The sequence below is a fragment of the Chionomys nivalis genome, chromosome 4 (assembly GCF_950005125.1).
Source record: "Chionomys nivalis chromosome 4, mChiNiv1.1, whole genome shotgun sequence".
NCBI lineage: Eukaryota > Metazoa > Chordata > Mammalia > Rodentia > Cricetidae > Chionomys > Chionomys nivalis.
The window spans coordinates 81,305,090-81,318,280 of record NC_080089.1 but is presented as its reverse complement, the minus strand read 5'-3'; the positions used below and the strand labels follow the sequence as shown (position 1 = coordinate 81,318,280).

Sequence of the window (13,191 nt, the reverse complement as noted above, 5' to 3'; positions counted from 1 at the left end):
TTGGTGGCTGGAGATTTAGCTTAGTGATTTAGCACTATAGTAGCTTTTGATAGACCCTAAGTTTAGTCCCCAGTACCATCACCAAAGTAAAAGTCATGCCATTATGGAGTGCAGGTTAATATAGATTTAAAGAATTTATATTACATATCTCTAAAACTAAATAATTGACTTTTTAGATACAAATAAAATTTGTAGCCTTTATAGGCTTTGAAATTTTGATTTATACTTTTTAGTTGACTGTTTAGCACATTTTTAAGATAGATATATTGAAAATGATGTAGTAAGTATTTGGTAATAAAATAATCATACTTTTTTTTTCATATAGTTTTATAAGATAGCTAAAAGTTGCTGTAAGGATAATGATCTAATTCATAGCAAAGATAAGGGAAAATAAAGAGCATAGTAGAAGAATGATAAGGTCACAAATAATGCAGATGCTGATTAAGTCAAAAGTTGGGACAGAGGAAAGTCATTCTGGGAGTAAGCAGTAGAATTATATGAGATGATAAAAGTTATTAGGACTGAGATGTTGAGGCCAATGAGATGCCTTAGCAGATAAGGATCTTGCAGCCCACCCTGACAATCTGAATATAGTTTCAGGAGCCCACAGGTGGAAGGGGAGTTGTGGTCAACAAATGGAAAAGTTGTTTGGCTTAACGTTTTTGTATAAAATCTAGTTTTTATACAAATTCTTAAAAATTACAACATCAACATTTTCTTTTGTTATTTAGGGATCAGACTTGTTATAACATAATTCCACTTTACAACTCAATGAAGAAGAAAGTTTTGTCTGACTCTGAGGTATGTAACATTATAGTATACTAAAGATGTAATATAGGAGTTTTCAAATTAAAGTTAGAAAATTGGTTATGCCCAGCATTATATTGTTTACTTTTGCTATCATATTTAAAATTTACTTGAGATTGAAAACAAATTTTTAAAGGGTAGATATTTCACTGACTCAGTGATATATCATAAGATATACGTTATGAATTTTCTAACATATGAAAGGAATAACTACCAAATGATGAGATATAGGATGATTCATGATTTGAATGTTTTATTACCTCAAAGGAAGAAGAGAAAGATGCTGATGTACCTGGAACTTCTACCCGAAAAAGGAAGGTAACAACATTTTGGTTTTTGATAACATTTGTTTTTACAAAAGTGTTTTTGTGCCGGGCGGTGGTGGCGCACGCCTTTAATCCCAGCACTCGGGAAGCAGAGGCAGGTGGATCTCTGTGAGTTCGAGGCCAGCCTGGTCTACAAGAGCTAGTTCCAGGACGGGCACCAAAGCTACAGAGAAACCCTGTCTCGAAAAACCAAAAAAAAAAAAAAAAAAAAAAAAAAAAGTTTTTGTTCGGGGTGGAGAAATGAATGGCTCAGAGGTTAAGAGCACTGACTACTCTTCCAGAGGTACTGAGTTCAATTTCCAGCAACCACATGGTGGCTCACAGCCATCTATAATGAGATCTGGTACCCTCTTCTGGCATGCAAGCATACATAGAAGGAATGTTGTATACATAATAAATAAATTTAAAAAGTGTTTTTGTTGCACTAATGTATATTAAAAGCTTATTCTTTTATTCTTAGTAACATTAAAAGTAATTTAAGTGTTAAAAAACTTTGAATTATAAAATAAATATTTTTCTGAGAAATACTAGTATTTTATTTGAATTAATGTTTTATATGGATTGAATACCCCTAATCTAAAAATCTGATATTCAGAATGTTCAAAAACTATTGGTTTGAGCACTGACACTTAAAAAAGTTTTTATTTTGGTTTTCAGATTTTTGATTTTTCATTACTATTTCTCAGCCAGCAAACACTGCAAAACAAAGTGTTTCAAATATAAACACTTCTCATGCCAAGCTTTTCAAATCAGGGGTGCTCAGTCTGTGCCTAATTACCTAAGATTGTACATATAAATACAAATTGGGGCTACTGTGGTATCTTAGTAAATTGGATACTCTGTAGACTTCAGGACTTGAGTTTAATCTTAAGCACCCACATGAAAAACCAGATGTGTGTAGCTCAATTGCAGTCCCAGTGTTAAGGGGAGGGGGTGAAAACAAAAGGTTCCCTGGGGCTGACTAGTCAGTGAACCCAATGCCCCTGTAAGAATCTCTGAATAAACTAGGTTTTCAGTGGTTGAAAGAGGATACAGGTTGGTTTCCAGCCCCGTGTTGCACAGTTAGCAACCACGCTTGCTCCAGGGGTGAGGGTGTGTCTAATGCATATAGTCTTTGCAGGCATGTACACGTGAGTGCTTGTAATTAAAAATAAACTCGATCGTTGGGCATGGTGACACACACCTTTAATCTCAGCACTAGAGAAACAGAGGCAGGAAAATCTGTATGAGTTTGAGAGGGCCAGGACTGCATAGAGAAAGACTATTTTTAAAAATGTAGAATAAGTACTTAAAGAATGAAAACAAAGTTGATGGCTCCTGAAGAAAGGCACCAGATGTGTCACATAGACCTCACATGTGTTCACACACACTCCAAAAATAAATGAATTGTATTCCATAATAACTATTAATAATGTACTTCTGCGGGCGGTGGTGGCGCATGCCTTTAATCCCAGCACTTGGGAGGCAGAGGCAGGCGGATCTCTGTGAGTTCAAGACCAGCCTGGTCTACAAGAGCTAGTTCCAGGACAGGCTCCAAAACCACAGAGAAACCCTATCTCGAAAAAAGCAAATAATAATAATAATAATAATAATAATAATAATAATAATAATAATAATGTACTTCTGTGTTTTTATTTCAGGATCATCAACCTAGAAGAAGGTTACGCAACAGAGCTCAGTCTTACGATATTCAAGCATGGAAGAAACAATGTCAAGAATTGTTAAATCTCATATTTCAATGTGAAGATTCAGAGCCTTTTAGACAGCCAGTAGATCTTCTTGAATATCCGGTAAGAATTTCTAAAATTACTGTTATACTGCTGTCTGCCATTCAACTAATTTTTATTGCTCTACTTCGTTTCCTGATGAATTCATACATGTTCTCATTACCTATTCAGTTACAAAGAACTCTTAAATTGGGAAGTGTGGTAAAATGAAAGAGACTTAAAATATGCCTCTAAAGAACTGGTTTATGCATCTAGCTATTCTTTTAACTTAGAGTAAATAACTTAGTTTTCCCGTGTGAATATAATTTTTACTAACTCTGCTAGTTTGCTTTTTTTTGCCACTTTAATGAACACCGTGAGCAAAAACAGCTTGGGGAGGGAAAGTCAGGGCAGGAACTGAAGCAAAAGATGTGGAGGAATACTGCTTACTACCTTGTTCAGCTACCTTTCTTACACAACCCAAGATTGTCTGCACAGAATTAGCACCAAAGAGGACTGAGCCATTCCATATCATTCATCAAGAAAATGTTCTCTCTAGACCTAACTAAACAGCAGTTTGATGGAAGTGATTCCTTAACTGACTTATCTCTTCCCATATAATTCTACCTTGTGTCATATTGACCAAAAAAAAAAAAAAAAAAAACAACTTTTCCAGCACAAATTCTTTGCTTCTACATACTTATTCTAAGAACTTAAACAGTGATTATCTAAAAAAGAAGAAAAATAATACCTATTTTTCTAATGAAGTGGTGTTGATGAAATGAAAATACAAAATAGTTTTGTGATGATGAAACACTGCATACAAATATCACTTGATAATAATGCCAGTGTGTGAACTTTAGAGAAGTTATGGCTAAAAGTGTTTGGATTATACGATCCAGCTGTTCATAATTGCAGAGACATAGAAATCTCAGTCTGAGTTGAAATGATATATATTTTTTGATTCTTCTAGTTAGTAATCTGGGATTTTACAGTTTTATGTGGTGTCACAGCCTAGATATGGTTTCATTTAGCTTCATTATTTCCTTTTTATATAGGCACATTAATTTGAAATGATGAATATAGACAATATTTTTTATTTTATTTTAGTTTAGTTTAGTTTTGAAAGCCAAAAACCAGACACTTTAAATGTGCAAAAGGAATGTTTAATTGTAACAGTGGAATAAATTGGGTTAATGAGAAACTCAACTTCCTAGGATTCCAGCATTCAGTTTGTGTTATATACAGTGCTCTGATTTTCAAAAGCTAGGCTTTTGAAAAGCTTTATTTCCTGCAAATTTGCTGTAGTTTCAAAACATGATTTACAATTTACTTGTTGCTATTAGTTGTTTTTGTTTTGAGTCTTAATCTTTTTATCTAGAGATAAAAATATTAACCCTATGCAAAAACAAATGATTCCTTGCGATGTGGTTAAGAAAGAATTGAAAACTCACTCTAAACCAACTGAGCAGGATTTGCGCTCTGATTAACAATCTAGAATAATTCCTTTCATAACCAAGGTCATTTTGTCTCTGGTGTGAGAGAGATATTTCCTTTATGCATAGGCTATGTATGGGCTTAGAATCTAAATTTATATTTTGGTGGTATGCAAAATGAAATTATAAAACCTCTTTGAGTAAAATATGGAAAGGTTGGGGGGAAAGTAGAAGACAAATCAGTAAGTGGGAAGAAAAAAACAGTAAAAACTAATATTCATTGAACTTATTAAGAAAGTGTGTATCTATCCATAATAGAATTAGAGTAAAAATCATGAACAGGAAAATTTCCAAGGAATATGATCAAATTGGCCTGGAACTCATAGTCCTTTTGTCTCTGCCTCCCAGTTCTGAATTACTATACATACTTCTACCATATCAGGACCAGTAGTACATTTGTGCTTAGTAAGTGATAAGTCTGTAGTAATTAAAAAGTTACCTCAATGAAAATGAGTACAAATTGAATATCAGAATTTGCAGTAGTGTAGGGAATTTTAAAATTCTAAATTTTAAAACTAAGGGTGTATTGCAGTATATCAGAACTCTTAAAATCAATAATGTATGTTCACTTCTCAGTATAGGAAAGGAACAGTAAATGCAAAAGGAAGTGGGAGTGAAATAATCAAAAGCTGAAATTAGTGCTGTTAAAAAGGTTCAGTATACTCTGTAGTACGACATTACTAGTTGTACACTGCAGGATCATTAGCTCCTCTTTTATCTCTTGTTTTGTTCCATCTTATTGCCTTATTTTATATCCAGAGTGCAGGCTTTTTGATATCTATTTATATTTATTATTGTTTATTTAAAAAATACATAATTTGGTAAATTCTGAAACTTGGAAGTTGCTCTAACTTCAAAGCCTTTATATTGAGATGGGATGTTTTGGGGAGTTATAGATTTTTTTTTTTTTTTTACATATTAGTATTTTGCCTTCATGTATGTATGTATGTATGCCATGTGTATGCCTGATGCTTGCAGAATTCAAGAGAGAGCATTGAATTCCCTGAACTGAAAGGATGATCATGAGCCACCTTGTGGGAGCTGGAAACTGAGCCCTGGTGCTCTGGAAGAACAGCAAGTGCTCTTATCTACTGAGCCATCCGTCTATCCCCACTTTGATTGTATAATTCTTAAATTTACATATTGTATCATTTTTATACTTTTATAGTGCTTCAGTGAACATTTATTAGATTTATAAGTGAACTGAAGTTTTTAAGGTTTTACTGTTGTTGGTTTAACAAATGATTATTAATAGTTTTGTGACTTAACATCTAGAAATCCTATGAATACCTGTGCTGGAAAAGGATACTTTGGTAGTAATACTATTTTCTTTCTCTCTTAGGACTACAGAGACATCATTGATACTCCAATGGACTTTGCTACTGTCAGAGAAACTTTAGAGGCTGGGAATTATGAGTCACCAATGGAGTTATGTAAAGATGTCAGGCTCATTTTTAGTAATTCTAAAGCATATACACCAAGCAAAAGATCAAGGGTATGTCATCAGATTATTTTATTTTCAAATGATGTCAAATCTCTGAATATGTTTACTTAAAACTTTGTATAAAATTAACTGGCTATTATGTTTTTATTTTTTATGATGACCTGCTTTCTGCTGTGCTTTTTTTTTTTTTTTTTTTGTGATGCAGACAGATGTCATTTAAGCATTGCTATCACTTCAGGAATAGTTACTTTTAAAGACAGTATGATTGTCTTGTTAAATAGAGCCTTCTGGGCTTAACTTTTTCACCTAATTCCATATTAATGAGTAGAAACAATTGATAAGAAGTTGTAAAAGTTGAGGCTGCCACTTACCTTTGATCAGAACTCAGCTTCAGAAAATGGGCAGTACAAGAGTGAAGAGATCATATTGATGATAGTCTTAGGTAGCAAGGGAAAGGTTTCCAATCTTTTGGGATAGTTTATGTATGATAGAGTTCAAGAAGAGGAATTCTGCTATTCTTCTAACTTGAGTCTTCTGTTAAATCTCAAATGTCTAAATTTAAAATAATTTAGTTGTAAAAAATATTTTAGTTTACTTTGTATCAGAAGAAACTGAAAAGAAATACAAACACCAGTATTTAAATTCTAGAAAATTTTACCAGAAAAATATTTATAGTCTTTACTAAATAGACATTTTCTTTTGAAGAATGTTAAACCAGTTTTATGGATGTTTTTTCTCTCTATAGATTTACAGCATGAGTTTACGCCTGTCTGCTTTCTTTGAAGAACACATTAGTTCAGTTTTGTCAGATTATAAATCTGCTCTTCGTTTTCATAAAAGAAATACCATACCCAAAAGGAGGAAGAAACGAAATAGAAGCAGCTCCCTTTCCAGCAGTGCTGCATCAAGGTATTTAGTGTCTTTTAGATATTAGCTAATCTGTGACTTTGTCGTCCAAAATGGCAGAACTTGGTGGTTTGTAATGCTTCCTTTACTATTCCCTATATTGCAGAAGGATAAATTTGACATGCAAGTTCCTATGGTGGAGGATTTTTAATCTTTTAAACTAAAGCTTTACTGGTGTAAGTGCTTAAATTCAAACTGCTATATCTATACAGTAAAACAACATTTTTAGGATAGTTATGGCATCATGCTTTCTGCCATATAACTAGCATTTATGATGATCCTTCACTAAATATTCACTTTTCAAAGGCTCACAACCATATGAAATCCACTATAAATCTCATATTTTAACATATTTCATGATATTACAAATATTGAATTGAACAATATTATAAAATTCTTAACATATATGTGGAGAATTGTTAAGTGTGTAACTTTTAAGACTTACCAGTGTAATCTAATCCTATTACAGCCCTGAAAGGAAAAAAAGGATCTTAAAACCCCAGCTGAAGTCTGAAATATCTACCTCTTCATTTTCTGTACCTACACGATCAGTACTGCCAAGACATAATGCTGTTCAGATAAATGGTAAACCAGAATCCAATTTTGTGGTTCGGACGAGGAGCAACCGTGTGACTGTAGATCCAGCTGTCACTGAGCAGCCATCTACATCTTCAGCCACAAAAACTTTTATTTCGAAAACTAATACATCTGCCATGCCAGGAAAAACAAGTAAGATTTAATCACAATTTCTACATCTAGGTGTAATTTTTCTCTAAGAAAAACTTTGATTTTTTCCATAGGTTTCAGTAATTACCTGAAGCTGCTGTTGTTTTCTTTATTGTTATTTCTCTTTTTGAAAAATCGGTTAAGTGAGAAAAAAAATTGAGGTTTAGGGATATTTTTGTAGGTCAAAACAATAACAAACTGATAGAGACTGCCAAGTATAAACCCTAGACTTGCTAGCAGTTTGTCATGACTTGCCTCCTAATATTAAACTGAGGAGCAAGCCTCTATAGTTGGACTGTATTTGTTAAAATTTTCTTGTATTTGTTTCTTACTATAAGGTAGATTACTGGGCTTCTTTAGTGTGCAGGGGCTTTTGGTTATATCCCAGCACAACAAAAGAAAGATTTTGTGAAGAAGCCTAGCCTTAAGTATCGCTCAGTTTTTGTCCTCTTGGCTAATTGAAGCAGTTCACGTTAGAAGCAATCCCAGACCTTTTGCTTATTTTGAGTTCACCAAGTCTTACCTTCTCATCTTTTTACATTTGTGTTTTAGTGCTAGAGAATTCTGTGAAACATTCCAAAGCCTTGAATACTCTTTCAAGCCCTGATCAACCCACATTTGGCCATAGTACGAGGAATAGCTCTGCAAAAGAAAACATGGAAAAAGAAAGGCCTGTCAAGCGTAAAATGAAGTCTTCCGTACTCTCAAAAGCATCTACACTTCCAAAGACATCATCTGTCATTGATCAAGGTAAAATGTTACTTATATACACGGCTGTTCAGTAGAGAGGCTGAGACAGGAAGATCACAGGTCTGAGGGTAAGCCAACATAATGAGTACCCTGCCTCAAAAAAAGAAGAAGTAAAAATAAAAATGTTACTTTTATATAGTAGGTCCTTCTTACAACAAATGTTTTTTATAGGCATTAGCCTTTAATTTTGCTTTGTGGGATGTCAATTTAAAAGTTAAAGTGTGTAATCTTATAAATCTAGTAACTTGCAGCTTTGTATCAAAAGCAAAACATTTTCGTTAAAAATTTTAAAGATTTTAAAAAATCTATATTGAAGTAAAAATGTATTTTAGAATTAAAGGCTTCAAATGTTGTTAACTAGTTTTAAAAACCTGAACAAAAACATACTCCAAATTGGATTTTATTAGCCCAGTTTAGCATTATTCACATAATATAAACAAAAATATAAACTGTTACTACACCAGAAGTCACAAAATAAAACACACTGACCTTTACTAAATGGTAACTCACTGGTTCTCTCTCTCTCTCTCTCTCTCTCTCTCTCTCTCTCTCTCTCTCTCTCTCTCTAGTCACAAAATAAAACACACTGACCTTTACTAAATGGTAACTCACTGGTTCTCTCTCTCTCTCTCTCTCTCTCTCTCTCTCTCTCTCTCTCACACACACACACACACACACACACACACACACTTGTTTTGCTTTATTTATTTATTTTCCAAGATAGTGTTTCTCTGTGTAACAGCCTTAACTGTCCTGGTAGACTCTGTAGACCAGGCTGGCCTTGAACTCACAAAGATCCACTTGCCTCTGCTCTTGAGTGCTGGGATTAAAGGCATGTGCCACCACCATCTGATCCCCTTGTTCTCTTTCTTGTTATACCTCATCTGGAATGACTTTAGTCTCTAAATATCTTTACCTTCTTCCTTCTTTGGATGGTCTTATTTTTTTCCCTCTCCTTGTTTATCTCCTGTTATTATCTGTTAACTTTTGAAATATCTCCAGGAATCCTTAAAATTTTGTTTTTCATTTTATATGTTTGGATACATGTTTGTATTAAGAACCACATGGCATACAGTGTCCATGGAGGCTAGAAGAGGGGTCAGAGCCCCTGGAAATGAAGTTGGAAATAGTTGTTAACCATGTTGTGGGTGCTGGAAATCAAACCCCAGGTCCTCTGAAAGGCAATCACTTGTACTTGCCATATGTACTTGCTTAGTGTTTTAATAAGCAGATGACTTTGATCATGGCAGTTTTGCATTTCTTAATTTCTTATTTTTGAAAATTTAATATATTTATACAATATATTTTGATCATAGCCATTACTTACCCTACAGACTCTGACTATTACCTTCCATGTTTCCCTCCAAACTCCATAGTCTCCTCTAATACCCCAAGTCCAGTTAATACTGCCGTTATTTACATGTGTTTGGGATCACCTACTAAGACGTCTACAGTATACTAGCAGCCACATCCCCAAAGGAAGTGATCGAGTCTCTGCTGCAGCCTGTGAGAACAGCTCCAGAATTGTATCCAGAGTTGCAGAAAAAAATATCTTTAGAGCAGCAAGGACATTAGGAAAATTTCTTATCTATCTAAAGGAAAAAGACGTATACAATCTGAGGGTCTTGCTTTTTTTTTTTTTTAAATTTCCTAGTCTTGTTCTCTAGTTCCAATTTTCTAGCTCTAATTCTCTCATTCCAATTCTCTCCATCTCCTTTGTTCACATAGCTTATATAAACACATTCAATAACAAACTTTTTTTAAAATTGATTTTATTGAGCTGTACATTTTTCTCTGCTCCCCTCCATTCCTCTCCCCTCCCCTTCATCCCTCTCCTATGGTCCCCATGCTCCCAATTTACTCAGGAGATCTTGTTATTTTCTACTTCCCATGTAGATTAGATCCATGTATGTCTCTCTTAGTGTCTTCATTGTTGTCTAGGTTCTCTGGGATTGTGATTTGTGGGCTGGTTTTCTTTGCGTTATGTTTAAAAACAACTTATGAGTGAGTACATATAATAATTGTCTTTTTGGGTCTGGGTTACCTCACTCAAAACAATGTTTTCTAGCTTTATCCATTTTCCTGCAAAATTCAAGCTGTCGTTATTTTTTTTTCTGCTGTGCAGTACTCTATTGTGTAAATGTACCATCTTTTCCTTATCCATTCTTTGGACAAGGGGCATTTAGGTTGTTTCCAGGTTCTGGCTATGAACATAGTTGACTACATGTCCTTGTGGTCTGATTGAGCATGCTTTGGGTATATACTCAAAAGTGGTATTGCTGGGTCTTGAGGAAGGCTGTTTCCTAATTTTCTGAGAAATTGCCATACTGACATCGAAAGGGGCTGTACCAGCTTACACTCCCACCAGCAATGCAGGAGTATTCCTTTTACCTCACAACTGCTCCAGCATAAGTTTTCATTGGTGTTTTTGATCTTGGCCATTCTTACAGGTGTAAGATGGAATTGCAGAGTTGTTTTGATTTACATTTCTCTGATGACTAAGGATGTTGAACATTTGTCTTTCAGCCATTTTAGATTCCTCTGTTGAGAGTTCTCTGTTTAGGTCTGTACTACATTTTTTTTATTGGATTATTTGTTCTTTTGATGACCAATTTCTTGAGTTCTTTGTATATTGGAGATCAGCCCTCTGTCTGATGTGAGGATTCCCAATCTGTAGGCTGCTGTTTTATCTTATTGACCGTGTTCTTTGCTTTACAGAAGCTTTTCAGTTTCAGGGGGTTCCATTTATTAATTGTTTCTGTCAGTGTCTGTGCTACTGGGTTTATATTTAGGAGGTGATCTCCTGTGCATTCAAGTGTACTTCTCACTTGAGGTTCAGTGTGGCTGGCTGTATGTTGAGGTCTTTGATCCATCTGAACTTGAGTTTTGTGAATGGTGATAGACATGGATCTATTTTCATTCTTCTACATGTTGATATCCAGTTATGCCATCACTATTTGTTAAATATGCTTTCTTTTTTCCATTTGATATTTTTTGCTTCTTTGTCAAAAATCAGGTGTTCATAGATGTATGGATTAATATTTGGGTCTTCAATTCAGTTCCTGTCTGTTTTTATGCCAATATCAGGCTGTTTTCAGTACTGTAGCTCTGTAGTAGAGTTTGAAGTCACGGATTGTGATGCCTTCAGAAGTTCTTTTATTATACAGGATTGTTTTGGCTATCCTGGGTTTTTTGCTTTTCCTTATGAAGTTGAGTGTCGTTTTTTTGAGGTACGTGAAGAATTTTGTTGGGATTTTGTTGGAAGGAATTACATTGAATCTGTAGATTGCTTTTGGTAAGATTGCCATTTTTACTATGTTAATCCTGCCTACCCAAGAGCATGGGAGATCTTTCCACTTTCTGGTGTCTTCTTCAGTTTCTTTCTTCAAAGATTTAAAGTTTTTGTCATACAGGTCTTCCACTTGTAATATTTTAGTATGGCCCCTGTGATTGTGTTTATCTTTCTCTTCATTTCTATATATTTTTCCCATTATCTGTAGTACTTGATGTTGTGTTCTTAAATTCCTTTAAGTATTTTTATCCTGGGAAGTTTTGATTTCTCCTTCTATGAATAGATTTTGCTACATATTATAATCTAAGTTGACAGCTTAAGCTTTCAGAATAAGCTTTCAGAACTTAGAATACATCTTTCTAAGGCCTTCCTGCCTTAAACATCATAGTTGAAAAATTAGGTATTACTTTGGTAGATGTACCTTCGAGAGTGACTTGACATTTCTTTCGGTACCCTTTATTCTGTGCTTCTAACATTTTGACAGTATGTTGTGTTAGGGTGGCCTTTGTTTGTTTTCTATTCTCTTTTGGTCTTTTCTATTTGGTGTTCAGTTAGACCTCTTGAATAAGGCATCTCTTCCTCCAGGTTTGAGACAATTTCTTCTGTGGTTTCTGGAAATTCTAGCATAATATTCCTGTGTGTGTATTTTGTTTGTTTGTTTATTTTTAATGCCCATAATTTGCATGCCAGATCTTTTCACAGTATCTCAAAAGAAACAGACCAAAAAAAAAAAAAAAAAAAAACTCCCAAAAAACCCTGAATTCTCGTGTGTGTGTGTGTGTTATAATTGACCTTTGTTTGTTTGTTTGTTTTGGTTTTTGGGGGGGAGGGGTTGAGTGTTCCAATTCCTCTGCTTATGCCTTTTAGTTAAGTGTCTTCATCAGTTGTCTGTCTTCATGTAGAGCAAAAATAGCACACAGACCTCAGGCATTTTGCTTTGCAGACAGTTCTTTGCTACTTTATGCACATTCTCACATTTCTCTACCATGCCTTCACCTTACGGATATAAAATAGTTGATCTGAAGAAAATTGTTTTGGGGAGATTGCGTTTTTTGGATTGTTTTGTTTTGTTTTCTCAGCACTTCCTGTTCTGACTTGTTCTATTTCTTGGGTTTTTAGCATGGAATTAGTTAATAGTAAGATTTTTTAACCAAGATAATACTGGTCATCATTACAGGATTGATACTGTATCAATATTGAATGATTAGAGATTATCATTTGCCATTCATTTACATGAAGAGATAGACTATTTGAATAGCATATAAAAAGAAAAAATTGCTCTTCAATTGTTTACATTGAATATGGATTTGTGTGTGGGTATATACACATATGAGGAGGCCAGTAGTTGATGTTAAGTGTCTTTCTCAATCACTCACCTCATATTTGGAGACAAGACCTTTTGCACCTGGCTTTCTCCAGTTTGCTAGGTTGGTTGGCCATGGAGCTCTATGGTCCCCTGGGCTCTATTTTCCCAGCACTAGACTTATGTATTGTGTATCACAATGCTTGGCTTTTTGGTGGTTTCTGGAGATCCAAACTTAAGTTTTGTTGGTTGTACACAGCAAGCACTTAACGAACTAATCACCTTTCCAGCCGTTGGTAGTTTTGTTGTTGTTTAGTCTTCTTAAAGTAACCAATTATAACTTATTTATACAGTTGTAGATGTATAGTACAAGAGTAGGTAAGGAGTGTCAAAGCCATGGGAGTTTTTATGGAGAGTAACTGATATCAATTACTA

At 34.5% G+C, this 13,191-nt stretch overlaps 1 protein-coding gene across 2 annotated transcripts in view; it reads left to right on the top strand.

Moving 5' to 3' along the window:
- The window catches only part of Phip (pleckstrin homology domain interacting protein), a 119,054-nt gene that overhangs the window by 98,985 nt on the left and 6,878 nt on the right, over nt 1-13,191 (top strand). For both annotated transcript variants that reach the window (XM_057766557.1, XM_057766556.1), the window contains exons 33-39: nt 732-801; nt 1,075-1,125; nt 2,774-2,923; nt 5,678-5,830; nt 6,525-6,688; nt 7,155-7,414; nt 7,964-8,161. In XM_057766557.1, coding sequence (XP_057622540.1) covers nt 732-801; nt 1,075-1,125; nt 2,774-2,923; nt 5,678-5,830; nt 6,525-6,688; nt 7,155-7,414; nt 7,964-8,161 — 1,046 coding nt within the window. The remainder of the gene's footprint in view (nt 1-731; nt 802-1,074; nt 1,126-2,773; nt 2,924-5,677; nt 5,831-6,524; nt 6,689-7,154; nt 7,415-7,963; nt 8,162-13,191) is intronic.